The following is a 16730-nucleotide window of genomic DNA, read 5'->3' as shown; positions in this document are numbered from 1 at the left end:
TTTTTCACTTTATGACATTTAACAACTGAATGGAGTGGAAAGCTAAACAATGAAAATACTCAAGTCCCACCATATTTAGCGATCTAGATTTACCTTTTACAATTGTACTCTTTTCTCAGCAACAACAAATTCAACATTAAACCAAGAAAGAATAAGAAAACACAAACAAACACAAAAATTAAAACAACTAATACAGTATTAAAAAAAAGCTGAAAATTAAAAAAAAAGTTGAATTATTTCACTTTATTTTACTTGTAAACATCTTATAATGCACAATGAAGGGGAGTAAATATTTATCACAGCTTAGTTTTAGCATTTTTGGTGAAGGGTACAGATGTGCTGATTTCTAAGGAAAAATCAGGACACACTGAGTGATATATGTGACAACAAAATCTATAATGAGATTCAGTGCATTTATGAGTTTAGAAATAATGAATATAAATGTCACTTTTACTTTTTACTGAGGCAAAAGCCATCTACTGACATTGTAGGAATTATGCCTACACAAAATGAGGTGGATGGGTTCACAATTCTGCAAAGGAAATAATTTTTTTTTTGTGCATCAATAATGTTAGGACATTTTAGTTTATGTGTAGCTGTATTTGGAGCATATGTAAACTCTAGCAACAAACTTGTTTGCTATAAATACACTTCCATTTTACATGCTCTTCTCCCATTTGGTATATGTGACTTGAAAGTCATTTCCAGACACACTAGATAAACCAGAATAAAATAATCCATTTTTTTTTACAGTCTTTCCTGTAAGGTTGATATTTTTGTGTTCTCATTCACTTTTTGGATATTTTTTTTCCTATTTAATTCCACTACTTTAGTGTAGCAAATTCATGTGTCTGCACAATGAAATGTTTCTGAAGAAAAACTTGAGTTCTTTAATGTCAATTAATATGGTCTCTATAAACTGATACTATTTAACCATTAAAATGTAATATCTGGCTGATACACCACAAAATATAGAAATTGAAAACATGCACTGCATTATGTACCTGCTCATTTATTTCTTTTTAGTTTTTAAAATTAAAAGTAGGCAAGGGTTTAGAAAATATATAATCGTGCTTGAGACTATGGTCAATCTATTTTGACATTTGAAGTTGGTATTAAAGCTAGTTTTGCTTTCCAAATTCCCAAGCAAATTTTATTTCTATTAAAGTGAAATCCAGCTAGAAACAAGAAAAAATAGGTCTATTGTCATTCTAAGAGGGCTATTAAAATTATTTAATAATAAAAAAATCCTTTTATTCTTTTGAAGGCTGTGTAACCTGTCCTTACTTCTTAGGGAATTTGAAAATGACAGGCACACCTTGTTGAATTAATTTAAGAGTTAAGAATAACAAAAAGTACTAAGTCTTAGCTTCAGTTCTGTTTAAGGCACCATGTAATAGCCGAGGTACAATGATCCCTGATGTACATTCTTAAATGGCAATGGTCCATCTAGCCACCTATTCAAATTCTACACAATTGGAAATAGGTACAAGTGAGGTGTGCCAGTTACACTGCCTTGTCTAATTTTTGTAAAAATTTAAATCCACTTTAACAACAAGGAAATGTTTTTGAAAGGAAAATTATGCAGGTTGCTACATTCCTTGCATTCTATAAATCATTTTTTCTAAGAGCAGCAGATTGAACCACTAGTAGGAAAAGACCTGGAATAGAAGAAAGTCATCCAAATGGAATGTTTTCCTGTATGTCCAGTTCAGCATAAGTAGCACATACACTTAAAATTAACAATAATCAAGTCACTTCTTTTTTAGCTTCGGTTTCTAACAACTACAGTGCCACTGAACAATCAAAAGCATCTGTTCAGTGGCCTCACATATAGAATCAGTAGTCTTCAAAACAGAGGAACTGGTATGCAAATAATATCTGAAACTATTGATTTTAAATGAAGCTTGCATTGTTTACATCATGTTCAGATAATTAGGTACATTTATGCCATACAGATTACCACATTCTGATACAATTCTGTCTTTTAAACAGCTTCTTCCTCACAGGAAGAAACTAGGAGATCTTCTCAACTCTCCAGCATTATTACAAAAAATCCCCCTGAATACTCACAATTTTATCAAAATAGTGTCTTCTCGTAGTACGATGAAAAGCACCTTTTATAACAAATTTGATACATCTGCTGTCAAATAAGTATGCCTCCAGTGTAAATCAAAGAAAATAGTTCTTTTGATATTTCACAGAAGTGCATCTAATTAAAAACCTAACTATATGAAATCAGCAGAATAACTAATAATTAACATTAAAATATTTTTAAAACTATGAAAAAAATTTAAATTATTATAAGAGGACAAAACATTAACATTAAACTTTGCAAAAATCCTCCTTGCATTTGATACAAAGAAACCTCTTCATATTGAGTGGCCAAAAGTAAAATGGTTTTGTTTACAAAAATTTTTTTGTTTCTAAACAGACCTGGCAAAATACGTACACCCATTCCATTTAACAACTCCAACAAAATAATGATCAGAACAGTTACATTTGACAACAGTCAACCTTCGGACTTTTTTTTTTTTTTTTTCTTTTTCATATTAAACCTAAACAGCTAATGTAATGGAGTGTGTGTCGGAGGCCAGGGGAAGTTTTACATTAGACTGCAGTATATGTATTTCCAGTAGCACTGCATTGTCTGATAGTCTGAGTAGTTGCAACAATGTGCTCATTATGAATTGGGTTCAGGAGGTTCTGCTGTACTCCACTCTCAAGCACTGGCTGCATGCAGCCCACCTGGAATGCCTGGTTTAGCTCAGTTTTCTCCCTCTTAGCTTGTGGCTCTCCACTTTCATCCAGCTCTTCATCTATTTCACTTTCAACTTCGCTGCCCTCATCTGCACAAACAAACCAGCATGTAACTACCACAAAGCGAGAAGTTTCTAAGACAAGGCTTTTTATTTTGTAAGTAATAGTTGAAATACAGGGGAGCAATCTGATAAAGCACAAACTGAAAGTTAAAATTTTAATGGAAAAGAAGTCAACTGTTATCTCAAATAGATAAACAGATTCAGGTTTGATCACTTGAGCTACATACTTTTGATGTGGGAAAAAAGCCTGCAATCTGAAAAGGTCTAACAAACAATGTAACTTTATATTGGAAAATACCTCATTTCCTAAACATGATGAACAAGAGTTGTTACTTTTAGATACAGATAGGGAAACTGAGGCGAGGAGAGTTGTGGTCATTTGACCCCAAATTTTGACAAATATTCTTATAGTCACTAGTTGAGTTCTGAAGCCAAATCACCCCAAATCACTCAAGTAGTCAGTATAAGAATGCATGTCAAAATAGGGCATGAAGAGAATTTAAGGAACTAATTTCTCCCTGACTACTTGCATACAATTCTGCTTCTTGACTTAGCAAGACATTCACTACATTTAAATATCCATAAAAACTCTTGTCTTTCTTGCCACAGCTGTTACTCTCCTGCATCCTATTAGATATAACAAAATTAAAATTTGCATAAAAATTGAAATATTTCCCTGTGACAAGAATAAACATCTTCAAAATATTCTTATTTTAAAACAAACCTACAATACTCCAGTCATTATTACATGCAGCATAGTACATACATAGCTATTGTATTTTATCAATGTATCTATACAGCATATTCATGCACTTTAAAGGATAATCCAGCTCTAAATTGTGTTTGTGTTTTTAAAACATAAGGATTTATTTTGTTTAGAGACACATTAGCTCTAAACAGATTTATACCCTGGAGATACTAAAATGCTTACCTTTATCCATATTTCCAGGGGACACAGCATTTAAATCACCAAACTGCAAAATAAACAATTAAAAAAAATGGACACAGTCTTAAGCAAATGTGGACTTAGAATATCTATGATGTAGGAAATCTGTGCTCCACTGGTTTGATGCATTCATTCAAATGCATGATCTTAGCTGCAGCCTCATCCATAGCAGAGCAATATCCCATTCCATTTCACTCTTGTGCTTATTAAGACAATTATCACTAACTAAACCCTCAAAAATTAGAATGGAGAAGTACAACCTTTTTTAAAGATTGCTTCCTCAGGGCCTTTGTTGTTTGAAGTGAGCTATTTCTGTTTTATAAAGCCATAAATTATAATGGCAGTTATAAATTATAACTGCCAATATTATAACAAAAAACTGTCTTTAAAATTTCCCAGGCACCATTTTAATTGTGCTGGAGCAAAAATGAAGTATGTCACAGTGTTGTTAATCTACCTGTAAGGAAGATGAAAGGCACTGCTGAGAAAGGCTTCACAACCTGTTAACTGATTTACATCAAAATCCAGAGCTTTTAAAAGAAGCTGCATGTGAGTTATAAACCTTCTTTCCTTTCCTTCCTCCATTTCTCTTGTGTGAAATTTGGAAGAGTAAAATGCCACCAATTGGTGGATACCAAATTAAAAGCACATTATTTAGACAGATACACATCTAGCTATAAATGATACCAGTCTTTTCCAGAAGAATTTTGCCAATACCTGTGTCCAAGGGTGGAAGAAGAGGAAGGGAGAAGTATGAGAATGCTTTTCTCAGCTGCAACCAGTTTATACTGTTTTGCAGTGCTTGTTGGACTGTAATCTTCCTCATTTTATTTCAGCCATTGAATACACAGAAACATAAGAAGACATGTATTTTATGTATTACTTCTATTCTGCCCCTCATCTCCAAAAATTTTGCAATACTTACTTCCTCACAGTATTTCCATATTCAGTCTCGTAAACTTTTTAGATGGCCCTATGCTACATTTATGTCTTTATCATATAAAGTCTTCTGAGACAACAAGAATGCTGTAACTGTATACTTGTGTAGGACTTTCTGCAAATATAAGGCAAGAAATCTAAGAGCATCTATAGTGATGGTGGGTCTTTCTACTAAGTAGAAAAATTATTTAATTTTTCTGAAACATGTCATGACACATGATATAAAATAATTTGACAAAGCAAGCTGAGACACTTTCCAACTTCTCTTGGAAGTATATAATCTCTTTATAATGTTTAATAAGCCTATCAATATATCTTGTGTGAAGAATGACAACTCAACCTGCAATTTATAGGTAACATGGAACCTGATAGAGTGACTTGCAAGTGTAAAAATGTAACAATCTGTCCTATTAACAGTTTAGCACATTTTCAAATATATCCATTTTCAGCACCTTGAAGCATTATTCTTTGGGAACAGTTCATGCTTTACTTAGTGTCTCTCTCAAAATAAAAGGTCAGATGAACTACTGAAAAGAAGAGGGATAAAAGAAACTTTGCCTTGCAGATGCCACAGCTGAGTATAAAAAAAATAGTTGTGCATTGAGACTCTAGATCTTCCTTATAAGATAATAGTCTTTGAAACAACTGTATGAAAATCAAATGTGTTGCAAACCTTTATGTATGTCTTCACTGGTATGTGAACAGGTCTGGACAAACCAAAATTCTGCATGTAAACCAGCTTTCTTATGTCAAAGAGGGTATACATTCTGTGTGGGAATTATGTGTGCAAATGCATGTAAACAGATCCACAGAAGTAACATTTTCCTATTACTATGCTATTTTGTATTTTCACATAAAATATTCAGGTCTCATAAAGTGGAAAATAGTTGTAAGTTGATCAACATTTTTCGAACTATGCATATGAATCTGTGTGCACATTCATAAAAGAGTTAAGTTAATTTAGAAATAACTGATTTTAAGAATTCAATGTTATTTTAATACTCCTGCAATGAACCAGTGAAACAAGTTTGAAACCACTGTATATATTTGTAACTCAGTCTATTGTAATACTGCAGAACATCCTACCATTCTACATACACACTTAAAAATGTGTAAAAACACTTTCTCCAATTCATCACTAAACCTATCAGTCTAGTCTCTTACATATTATCTTACCTCTCCCATAACTGCAATAGGTGTCTCTCCTGTTGCCTGAGCAACACGATGTTCTACTAAGTAAAACATGTATTCATCGTAAAGCAAGCGGATCAGATGAAAAGAGCCAAAGCTAGCAGCACTGCGCAAGGTTAAATCCCGAATCACCATTGAGCTATTAAACAAAAAAAAAAAGGTTTATGTATTGTATGTCACAGCCATTTTAACATTTATCCATGTAGACAGACATTTCATCTCAAAACCAACATTCTCAAAAGTAACATTATCCTCAAATATCTGATTTAAAGGGATGACAAGGAAAGGGCAATCATTTGCTTCTCTCCTTTCTCAGAAGGTACTGGTTGAACACCACACAGGAAATAACTAGACTGGTTTGGTTCTGGTATTGACCTTAGCATAACTACCACTAATTGAAGAAGTGTAAAACTTGAAAGAAACTTGCTGAAAACATAAACAACTAAAATGGCAAGAAAACGATTTGTTTTTAAAGAAACTATTGCTCAAATAATGTCTGTTGTGTCAATCTTTCCAGGGCAATGCTTTTAATTGCCAGAATTTAAAAAGCTTTGAAACTTTAAATTTAAAAACAATAGACTTACTGTGTTCATATTATATCTTCGTATCTTCAGCAAGCAGTCGCTACAGTCAGGTTCAAAGAACAAGGTTTACTCTGATAACTGTTTCCATAAGGAGCTAACATAAAATGCTTGTCTTAATGTTCTTTTCATATATTAAAACCAGCTTTTACCTTTCTTATCCAATAAACATTGATGCCACAATGTTTTAGTAAGTACACTAAAAACAGTGACTTAATAACTGCATAGTTTTTTAACCCAAACAATTAATAATATGTTTCTCACTCTTGAAAAAATTACACCTGCATTCATTTTCAGATGGTCTTTAAAACAATAAACTAGGGTCATTTAGGTCCCTGTTCATTTGCTGAGTTCAAGGTTAATAACAGAAATCCTCTGAAAAAAACCCCATTTTTCATGATGTACCAAGCCACTGTTTGATATTAGATTTGTCAACTTCATTACAATGCACAATTCAGCAATTAATAGAATAGTTAGAATGTTTTAAAATCTATTAAATACTACCTGTAGAAAGACCATTTTAACAGAAATTGCCGTGCTGCTTTAGGAAAGCTGGGTCTTCCTTCATATGGTTTCAATGCTTGCATCATTACATTATCAAGCCAGGCAGCCCACTGCTCCAGGGTGCTCTGCTGTTGAAGAGTCATCTTGAAATCTGTTTCGAGTCTCTGAACCATGTTGTCATCACACTGGCACACCCAGGAAGCCTGCTCCTGTTATATAGCACATGGCAGCTCTTGAATTGACAATATATAAGCCAGGCACACAATGTAATTGCATCTCAAAGGTTAAACTGTTCAGTGGATGAAAGAGACCGGACCCACTTACTAGACAGACCAAGAAGTGGTTTTTATTTTATGCTTATTGTAATTTTGTTGAAAGCAAATAGGTGGGAAAAGCATAGCATGAAAGAACAGACATCAAATAAAGAAATTAGAACAAACAATGTAAACAAAAAAAGTTTCCTGTTTCCCACATTCATTTTTGAGAAAGGGCTTCTACTTTTGTAATTTTTCTATTGAAAGACTTATGTCTTGTAATTTTTTTGCTGGGGTTTCAGGCAGGACAAACAGGAAGAAGAGTCAAATGCAGGGAACTAAAGTAATAAAAGAAATAGCAAGAAATCAAGTCCAACATTCCTTTTGTTCTGAAGAAGTTAAGCTTAAAGACAAATCCCATTACATTGTCTTATAAAAGAAACTTTGTCTTCAAACAAGGATTGTTTGCTGACTCTATGCAGTAATAGATTGCACATTACTTAAAGACAACATAAGCTGCACACAAGCAGAGAAACACACTATGCAGCAATCAGCAATCAGCAATTTAGTCAGTGTTACCAAGTTTAAATGAATTTAACTGTTAAATTCAGAAAATGAGAAAAGAATGACAGCTCACTAACTGCAAGCCATTTCCATTGAAACTCTAGTTGTCATGGGCCAAGTTAACATCTTATTCACAGACTCTGTCATGTCAACACATTACTGTACTTAATATATTGTATCTTTGGTCAAGAACTCTTGACTAGATTTCTGTTAAGTGTGTTAACAAGTACATTAAAACACTTGTTTACAATGAAGAGAAACAGAGTATCTGAAACCTTTCACTTTGTTGGCCAAAAGGACAAAAGTATTTTCCTCAAAACAAGCAAAGTATTTTTCCTCAGACAAGCAAAAACATGTAGAGAAATTAAGCTTAGTAAAAATATCTTGTATATTTAGGCAGAGGCATGTAAAAATAAAAATGTATGGGGTTTTAATACTAATGTATGGAGACAGTCTCTACTGAAAATGCTATGCATTTAATAACTTTAAGAGACATTCAGAAGATATGCTACTGAGTTCCAATCCTAAAATATCATTTTTGCTATTAGTAAGACACGATTCATACTACCCATTCTAAGAAAGTATTTGCTCTACATTTGCATAGAAGTTGGAAGAATATGTGCATTTCAAGAGAGCAAATAGAAACAGGTAATGGTTCTGAGCTCTTATGTTCCTAAAGCATAAGCTGTCACATTTGGACTGAGTCACAACGTATATGAATGAGCAAAATATTAGCACTTAGCTTTCTTGATAGAATGATGCCTGACAATAATGTTCAAAATCATAGAAGAAGTAACACTTAAAAAACCCCTGCTATTCAAAACTAAATTTTACCTGAACATTGGCAAAATCAACACGGTTGAGATCATTGAGCATCTGGTTGATTTGAGAAGTATTTTGAAGCACAGCACGAGCTGCTTGAGCCAGGTGATTAAGAGATGTGTATCTTCGCAGAGTCTGGGCAAAGGCACTTACAGCGGCAACCTACAATGAAATTTGTTATTTTTAAATATTGTGCTCTGTAGATTAATTCTACAGATTGAGTTTTGACTTTCATTTTAACAGTGTATATTAATGAGTCTTCATATTTGAATTATACCATGTAGAAGATCAAATAATATTATTTCCTCTGCCATTATTTGATGCTTGATGCTAAACATGATATTTAGCATTAATGTTAAAATGCTTCTCCTTTTAAATGCTATTGTCCACTTAGTTTGCCACTACAAGAATAGTACTTCAAGTTTCATCTACCTTGGTTTGTATCATCCTTTGTGGAATATTGTTCATGGCATTTGAAAGCCAACCTTCAAGGCTTTTTGCAAAATTGCGAATGGCTTGGGTCAAGGCACCTGCACATTGGAGAATAAAAACAGAATGAAAATAAAGCAGTGCACCTGTCTTGAAATGTTTTGCATCCTCAGAACTCTTGTGCCCAACTTTCAGGTCTGCTGCATTTACTTACTAGACAGATCTAGTCTAGGTTCAAAATGCCTCACTGAGATAAAGATTACACAATAATGTATTAATAATATAATGTAATAATTATTTTTAGTTTTGGTTTAATAAACAGTTCTGACTTCTTCACCAGACAATCTTCCAAAGAAGTTTGTGACTTAGCAGTATTGTCTTGGGCACTCTATACAAGAACAACACTAACTGCAGCAATTGTGGTGGAATTTTCCATGACAAATTTTCAGCTTTCCATTTTACCTAGACACCTCTTTCAAAAATCAAAAGTCTGGGGGAAAATCCACTTATAGGAATACTGCAATTTCCTCAAATAAGTCTGAAGTAATCTTAAACTATGTCATAGTGCTGCTTAATTCAGTTTTAAAGAATAAATTCCGTTCACATGCAGTCCTTAAGGATATCATCAATAAGCAAGATATAGGAGTGTGTTTCACTGACAGGAAGTGGAATTATTCAAATGACTGTGAAATCTGTGTGCATTTTGTTTCTTTTCTATAGCATCCACAGAAATGCTGAATGGCTGTCAGATTTAGAGAGACACTGAAGAAGCCCCTATAGTACTCTGCATTACTAAAACCAGAACTTTTAATTTATCAAAAGAGGAGGACAGGAAGTATTGTCCCAAGGAACAGTATCTGGAAAAAATAAAATCGTATCTTCTGAGTGATAGAATCCCAGCTTTCCCATGCCTAAAGCTTGCACATTGACATAACAGCACTACGCTCAAACTGCTGCAAAGTAGGCAAAAAAAAAGAAAAAACTAAAGGTTTCTGAAGACTACTAGAGAATGAATGCAACTACAAAAGTAAAGAGGAAAAAACCTAAGGAAGTAATACCTTTTTTTTAATAATATATTTTAAAAATAAAGCTTTCTATCAGAAATGTAAATTTACTAAAAGAGAAACTGTATTATTTGTGATATCTTTTTCACGTGTCTTCAAACTTGCAGTCATAAGCAGTAGAATCCATGTTGGTAATTCTTATAACTCACCACACCTTTGGTTGCTTAGCTGACCACAATTTGATCTTACAAAGTATCTGTGTTAGCTGAGCCCTTTTAAGGTATCAGGTGTTTTCCTTCTTTAAGGTTTACATGTGAAGAACAAGCTTTATTCTTCAACCCTGTCAATCCCCTAGCTCATTTGTGTTGCTTTGTAAATTATTTCTGTGCACTTGCTAATTGACAATGTATTCACTCACATTTTATTACCTACCAGACAAGATGGAAGTAATAATGTAAATACTGTATGAATAGTACTTAGACATTTAAGAAAAATATTACCATTTTTTCACTTCTAGTGTTCTCATTACTCTTTTTTACCCAAGTGTATATATGTTAAAAAATTATTTGCACCACTGTAATGCTGATCTCCTTTAAAAATAAATATGGAAAAGCAGCTCAGGCCTTTAACTAGAAACAAAAAGGAACAAATAAAATGAATTCTAAGTTCTGAAGAAATAAAATAGCAAAAGTAGCTAATCAGGCATCAGTATTGTACAGAACCATCATGAATTTCTAATGACCTTTGGAGATATATGAAATACAGGATTTTTCTCATATCCCTAACTACACATCTAGCAATTACCAAAACCAAAAATAATACCTACATCCTTGAACTTTTAAGTTCATCTGAACTCTTTCAAGAATCTTTGTATGATAAGCATGGTGAAAAGTGAATGGCCTAAATCATTAAGTGCTGCTAGTCACGCACTAAAAGATGTGGCAATGGCAATTATGGAAAGTTTGATTTGCCTAAGCACCTAAAAAGCTTGACTTCTGAACAAAAAACCCCTCTGACTTGTACAAAACTGAGCTTTACAGTCTTTCCATTACTTCAATTTTTTGTCTGTCTAGAATTGTGTAATATGGCATGGAAGTGTGTTTTGCATAAATTCTCCACCTATCATGGAAACTAACTCACAAGCAAATTTGTTACTGTCCATTCTGCCATGTGAAAAGATGCAAGATGTCCATTCTAAAACATAACAGGACATTAGATAATTATAGTCTTTATTCCTTACTCCAATGGACAGCATTTCACTTTCTTAGGAAACGGAATTTGTTGTTTTATATACTGCAATTCTTCACTCATTCTGTGGGTGCGAAATATTTGCGATATATAAATATGCGATAAATTTAACACAGAGGTTAAAAATTTTTTTCTTCAACAGTCTATTTTTTTTTCTAGTCTAGTAATATGTATCAACAATAGGACTTGTCTAAAAGAAAAAACACGAAAGATCTAAACAAAAAACCCAAAACAAACAAACAAACTTTGAAAAAATTATGCTTTCTTCAAGCCCCTTTCAAATTAATATTTTTCCCTATTTTGAGCAGCAGCTGCTGTTATCTTCCCATTTATTCAAAAAAATCATAAACATGCCTTTAATGAAGCGTTCATAGTCCCAGCACCTCTACAGAGTCCAAACTTTCCAATAAACTGCTATTTTCCCACAGACGATGAGGAATTTGTCTGCTTCACCCAGCTGCATTTTTGATTCAACCATAACCCATTATTTTAGTCTCTTGTAATGACTGGAGATGCTTTTATTCAAAAGCAGGAGTTTAAAAAAATCATAAGATTTTAACCATTTAACAATGAAGAAGAAATTTGGATGGCCCATCATTTAAAGGGAAGCTGCTAAAAAAAGCCATTTAGTTAGCTGGTCCTAAAGGATAAAGTAAGAAAATATGTTAGCTGTCTTCCAAAGGTAGTTCAGTGAGTGCAATTGTGAGCAGAAAACCACTGGACTGTTCAAAAAGGAGGCAGAAGTGTCTTGGAATTAATTTGTCCTGGGATCAGATGATGTGTTTGAATCCAACAGTCTGATAACCATCCCCAAAACAGGAATGTCAAACACAGTAGGTATCAATTATTCAAATATGACTGATTATTCTTGAAAGAAAGAAATAGCATGAAAAGGACATGATGCATCTAGTTATTGATATTAATTGATTTTGTCCCATTTTCTTGAAATCCTGTACTGGCAATGCCCAACGCGTCATACAAAGCAAGGCAGGAAGACAGCATGATATAATTTAAACATCTCTCTAGAGACTGCCAGGCTTTACAGGAAAAGCAACTGAAAAAGAGAGGATCAGACTTGATGAAAAACTGTCTGTACTACCTTTTTATTCAGAAATTAACTTGCTTTTGAAAGTGAGAGTTTTCATTCAACCTATTAAATGTTATAATTAAATTTGTGGGAGTTTTTATTATTACCTAATTGTTTGTGATACACTATATTACTCTAAAATCTTACCTAATGGTATTGACATTAGAGAAGTAAAACCTTAAATATAAACCAAGGCAAAATAATTTACACAAGTAATAGTTGTCAATAATTGCATGTATTTAAGAAAACATTTTTCCTTTATTCTGCTTTATAGATGCACAAATTATTTCAATTGCTACCAAGAACTTGCTTGTTTCTTACACAAAAGGTAAAATGTGCATTGTAAATGGCAAACCTTCATATTTTATACATTTCCAGTTTCAATTTTTTTGGTATTATCCATAATTTGCTAAAATCTGATTTTATTCCACTGGCAAGCAATAAGTCAATAAAACTTTTTTGCAAGGCACTACCACCAAATATTCTTACTGAGTGCTTATTACTGCTTGACTCACTATAGCAGAGGAGGTGTTCACAGCATGACAATATAGCTTTGTTACCTGCAAAACTACTTACAGCCCTAATTAAAAAAAAATCAGTGCAACTTTTTAAAGTAATTACTGGGTTTTTTTCATTGGAAGAAGATAGTACATAGGAATTATGAGGGTTTTAGTGGGTTGCTAACATGATTGCAGTATAATATTTAGGACAGTGACAGAATAAATACTTCATGAAGGAGTTAAACTTCATTCACATAAATTTGTTTTCTACCAAAGACCGGCATAAAAATACATTGCTAGAGCAATGACAGATTCTAGTAAAATTAAATTTGAAAAGAAAGCTCTGCTCCTGGCAATGGTGGTATGACTGGACAATCACTCACTATTTCATGCAGGATGTATGACAGGAAAACAGTAGATTAGAGCAATAAATTGGACTAGGACTTTTTCATTGCCTTAACAGTTATTAGAATTGATTTCAGCAGTTAGGGATGAAGGACCACCTCTCCAAACATGGAATCATAGAGACCACAGTTCTCTTCCAGACTAATCAAAGATTAGTCTGTGATGTAGGCATTTCCCAGCACAACTCTTTACACAACAAAACTAAGGATAACTTATACAGTATTTTATAACTTCCAAATATTTTTCTTAAGTTGCCCTGTGAGGCAGAAGTACATCTCCATCATATACATGCTTGCAGAAAAATCTTTACAAAATATTTCAGGTGTTGAACTTACTAGGAATAGGTCTAAGGACGTCAGGAATGAGAATCTCCACCAAAGCCTGGTACATCACATGGTCACAGTTACACATCCATTTCAGAATAGACTCATTCTTGCACAGGGTAATCAGCTTTGCTTTAGGAAGTCGACTTTCTATTTCACTCAGATTGCTGGTGTTAAAAAAATGTAGCAAATTAATAAATGATAATGCATTTATGGCACCTAGGGGCATGGTTTAGCAGCTAACATGGCAGCACTAGGTTAACAGTTGAATTTGACTTTGCTGACCTAAAGTTTCTATGATTCTATGATTTACAGCAGGTAAAAACCTGGGTGTTAAAATGTACTTTTTTATACAGGCGTCATAGATGTCTCAGTTGCACCCAATATAACTTATTTACATGTTGTCTCATGTGGAAATGGATTTAAGAAATGTCTCCATAAGGCTCCCACAGCTCATAAATAGTGCAGACATATGAATGATCCTTTTGGCTTAAAAGAAGTGGATTGAATATTGGGAAGAGACAACTTCACTGTAGTTGTCTATGCAAAATACCTCCATGGATGACACAACTGTTCCAAGACAGTCCTTTGGCATATACCCAGGCTATACAAAACTAGCAGACAACGTAAATTCAATTTGGAAAATAATCATAGGAGAAAAAATTACTACCTTAAAACTAATAAGATTTTTTAAATTTCACACTTACATTATCATGAGACACATTAAACAAAGAAAAACATTTACTGACCTTGGTTCATTAACAGGAGTGCCATCAGGTGGAGCAGAAGGAGAATAGCGCCAGAAAGTTTGCCACAATTTTTCTATCAGGCTGAATTGAAGATTAACAACCACATCCAGTATTGCCTGAAAAAAATGAAACATGAGATCATATTGTCTTTTACCCAGAATCCCTCCACTCCCAACTCCAACTACATCTACAGCTCTTTTCATTCATCACAGAGTGGAACCAAGGCAAACTCTAAATTTCTCAAGTTATAAAGGGCACCTGTTTTATTACCTTTGATACCCATAAATTATCCAGCACGATAAATTGTTGTACACAGAGACTTGCATGGAAGCCTCTGGGAACTAGCATGGCCTGTGTAAACATATCAGAGGAATTTAGGAACAGAAAATATCTACTGCTACTGCAAACAAAAGTAAACCTGACATGTTACTCCTTTACATAATGCCTTGTAAGTTGAAGCACCTTCAAAAATAATTTTAAAAGACATATTGTTCAGTATCAAATGTAGCTTAAATGTCTTAATGTTTCTTCAATACGAGAAAAATGTTACTGCTAGAAAATAAAATTATAATCTAACCTGATTTACATTTCCTACAACTAAACCAAATATCTGCATACACAATCTAAAGTCTAACATAAAGAAAAACATACATGTAACAACATTTCATTCTCAGTATTTATTACATGTAACTCTTTCCCCGCTAAAGGGGATCATTCAGAAAACCCTTTTTGCTCTCCATTTCATTGAGATAAGTAAAATATTGTGGGAAAAGTCACATGCCACTATCATGGCTGTAATATATATTTGGCACTGTTCTCCTGTACTGGCCTTCAGTAAAAGTCATGAACTTTCGAAAATAAATGGTTTATAGGAAATACCTCACAGTGCTCTCGATAAAGACTCTGTAGTGATTTGATGTCCTCAAAGGTAGTACCATCTGGCAGAGAAGATATTTCAACTTCTCCAAACTCTGGCAGTACTCGAGATGCATCTGTTGTCATGACAACATAATGAAAGAGGTGCCAGTTACAGTATGGTTAAAAAAAAATAAGGATTATACATAGAAATAAATTCCCAAAGGTCATAATATTCAAAGGGGAAATTATTTAATCCTGTTGTATGCCAAAATACTAAATACATTAATAATTTCTAGTAAAAAATACAAAATTATACTTGAATAGATTAAAATGCTATCATGTATATAGTATACCTATATGGAAAACCTAACACATGCTTTTTCAGACTATCACAAAGAAAATATGTAGAGTCAGTGCAGGAGAGACTAATCCTTGAATAATTTTTTTTTGTTGCTCAGCTGAAGAGTTTCCACGCAGCCAGGTGTGATGGAGCTTAATAAACTGATTATACATTTTTACTTGACATTTACTAGACTTTCAAGTAGAGCCAATGTGTGCTTTTACTATTTGCCACAAATGTTTCCAAGAGACAAGCTGGTAAGATAAAAATACTGGACTGAAAGGTACCTGGAAAAGAAGATTCAAAACATTTTAATGACACCTTACGCTCCAAACGGTTTTAGTAATACCAAAATCAAGCCAAAGGATTTGGTGGTTGAAAATCCCAACCAATTAAGCCTATACTAATAGCACACTCTATCAGCACAGCCAAGTACTCTTTTTACGTAAACAATTAACTAAATTATGATTTGTTTCTATGACTGGAATACATGCTTAACTGGTCAACAAATCCACTATTTGGATATTTTAAAACATGACCTTTAGGTTTCCAGTTGAAACTATTTGTCTATTTCCACTGACAAAACTATAACACCCTTTCAAAACAGACAGGGGTGGCTAACCTGCATAGTAGTGCGATACCATCCCCCTGCGGCAACTTTCATGAAATAAAATGCACTGTAATGCACATGAAGGAAACGACTTTCATAGCAGGAATTTCAATAAGCACATTTAATATAATTATGCAAACAACTTCATATTTATGTAATATGAAGTATATCTCACACTGGTTTTTTTCCTGTTTTTCCTTTTATACTTACATGATGCATATTAAATATTACATAAGACTTAAATTACGTAAAGTGTAATTTAAGTGCCTTTCTGTTCTGTTGGGAGTAAGGATTTTAGAGAGGGCATGATAACTTCAGACGCAACTATTTTACTAGTCTGGCTTGACATTCAGTATGAAAACAAAGTTCATCTTACTTATATAGCTGTATAAAACCTGCTTTCATACCTAGGAACTGTTGATGATGTTGACTTTGGGCAATTACAGTTTGTTCAACAGATGTGCCTGTCTGTTGACCACTTCCTGTGAAGCCATCTGCAACTCCATCCACTTTCTGCATAGGCTTATACCTGCAAAAATATCAAGTACAAAATT

The 16730-nt window shown here is 33.5% G+C and overlaps 1 protein-coding gene across 4 annotated transcripts in view; it reads right to left on the bottom strand.

The window, feature by feature from the left end:
* Nucleotides 1-228: 228 nt before the first annotated feature.
* Nucleotides 229-16730, bottom strand: part of RFX3 (regulatory factor X3) — a 105630-nt gene continuing 89128 nt past the window's right edge. For all 4 annotated transcript variants that reach the window (XM_054004339.1, XM_054004342.1, XM_054004340.1 and 1 more), the window contains 10 exons: nt 16584-16705; nt 15248-15360; nt 14369-14484; nt 13632-13786; nt 9056-9153; nt 8636-8785; nt 6984-7192; nt 5884-6037; nt 3754-3796; nt 229-2849 (listed from right to left, as the gene is read on the bottom strand). In XM_054004339.1, the coding sequence (XP_053860314.1) occupies nt 2611-2849; nt 3754-3796; nt 5884-6037; nt 6984-7192; nt 8636-8785; nt 9056-9153; nt 13632-13786; nt 14369-14484; nt 15248-15360; nt 16584-16705 (1399 nt within the window). In that variant the 3' untranslated portion in view covers nt 229-2610. The remainder of the gene's footprint in view (nt 2850-3753; nt 3797-5883; nt 6038-6983; nt 7193-8635; nt 8786-9055; nt 9154-13631; nt 13787-14368; nt 14485-15247; nt 15361-16583; nt 16706-16730) is intronic.

Source organism: Vidua macroura, chromosome Z (genome assembly GCF_024509145.1).
Source record: "Vidua macroura isolate BioBank_ID:100142 chromosome Z, ASM2450914v1, whole genome shotgun sequence".
Classification (NCBI taxonomy): domain Eukaryota; kingdom Metazoa; phylum Chordata; class Aves; order Passeriformes; family Viduidae; genus Vidua; species Vidua macroura.
The sequence above is the reverse complement of the archived record's forward strand: the minus strand, read 5'-3'. Positions and strand labels throughout refer to the sequence as shown.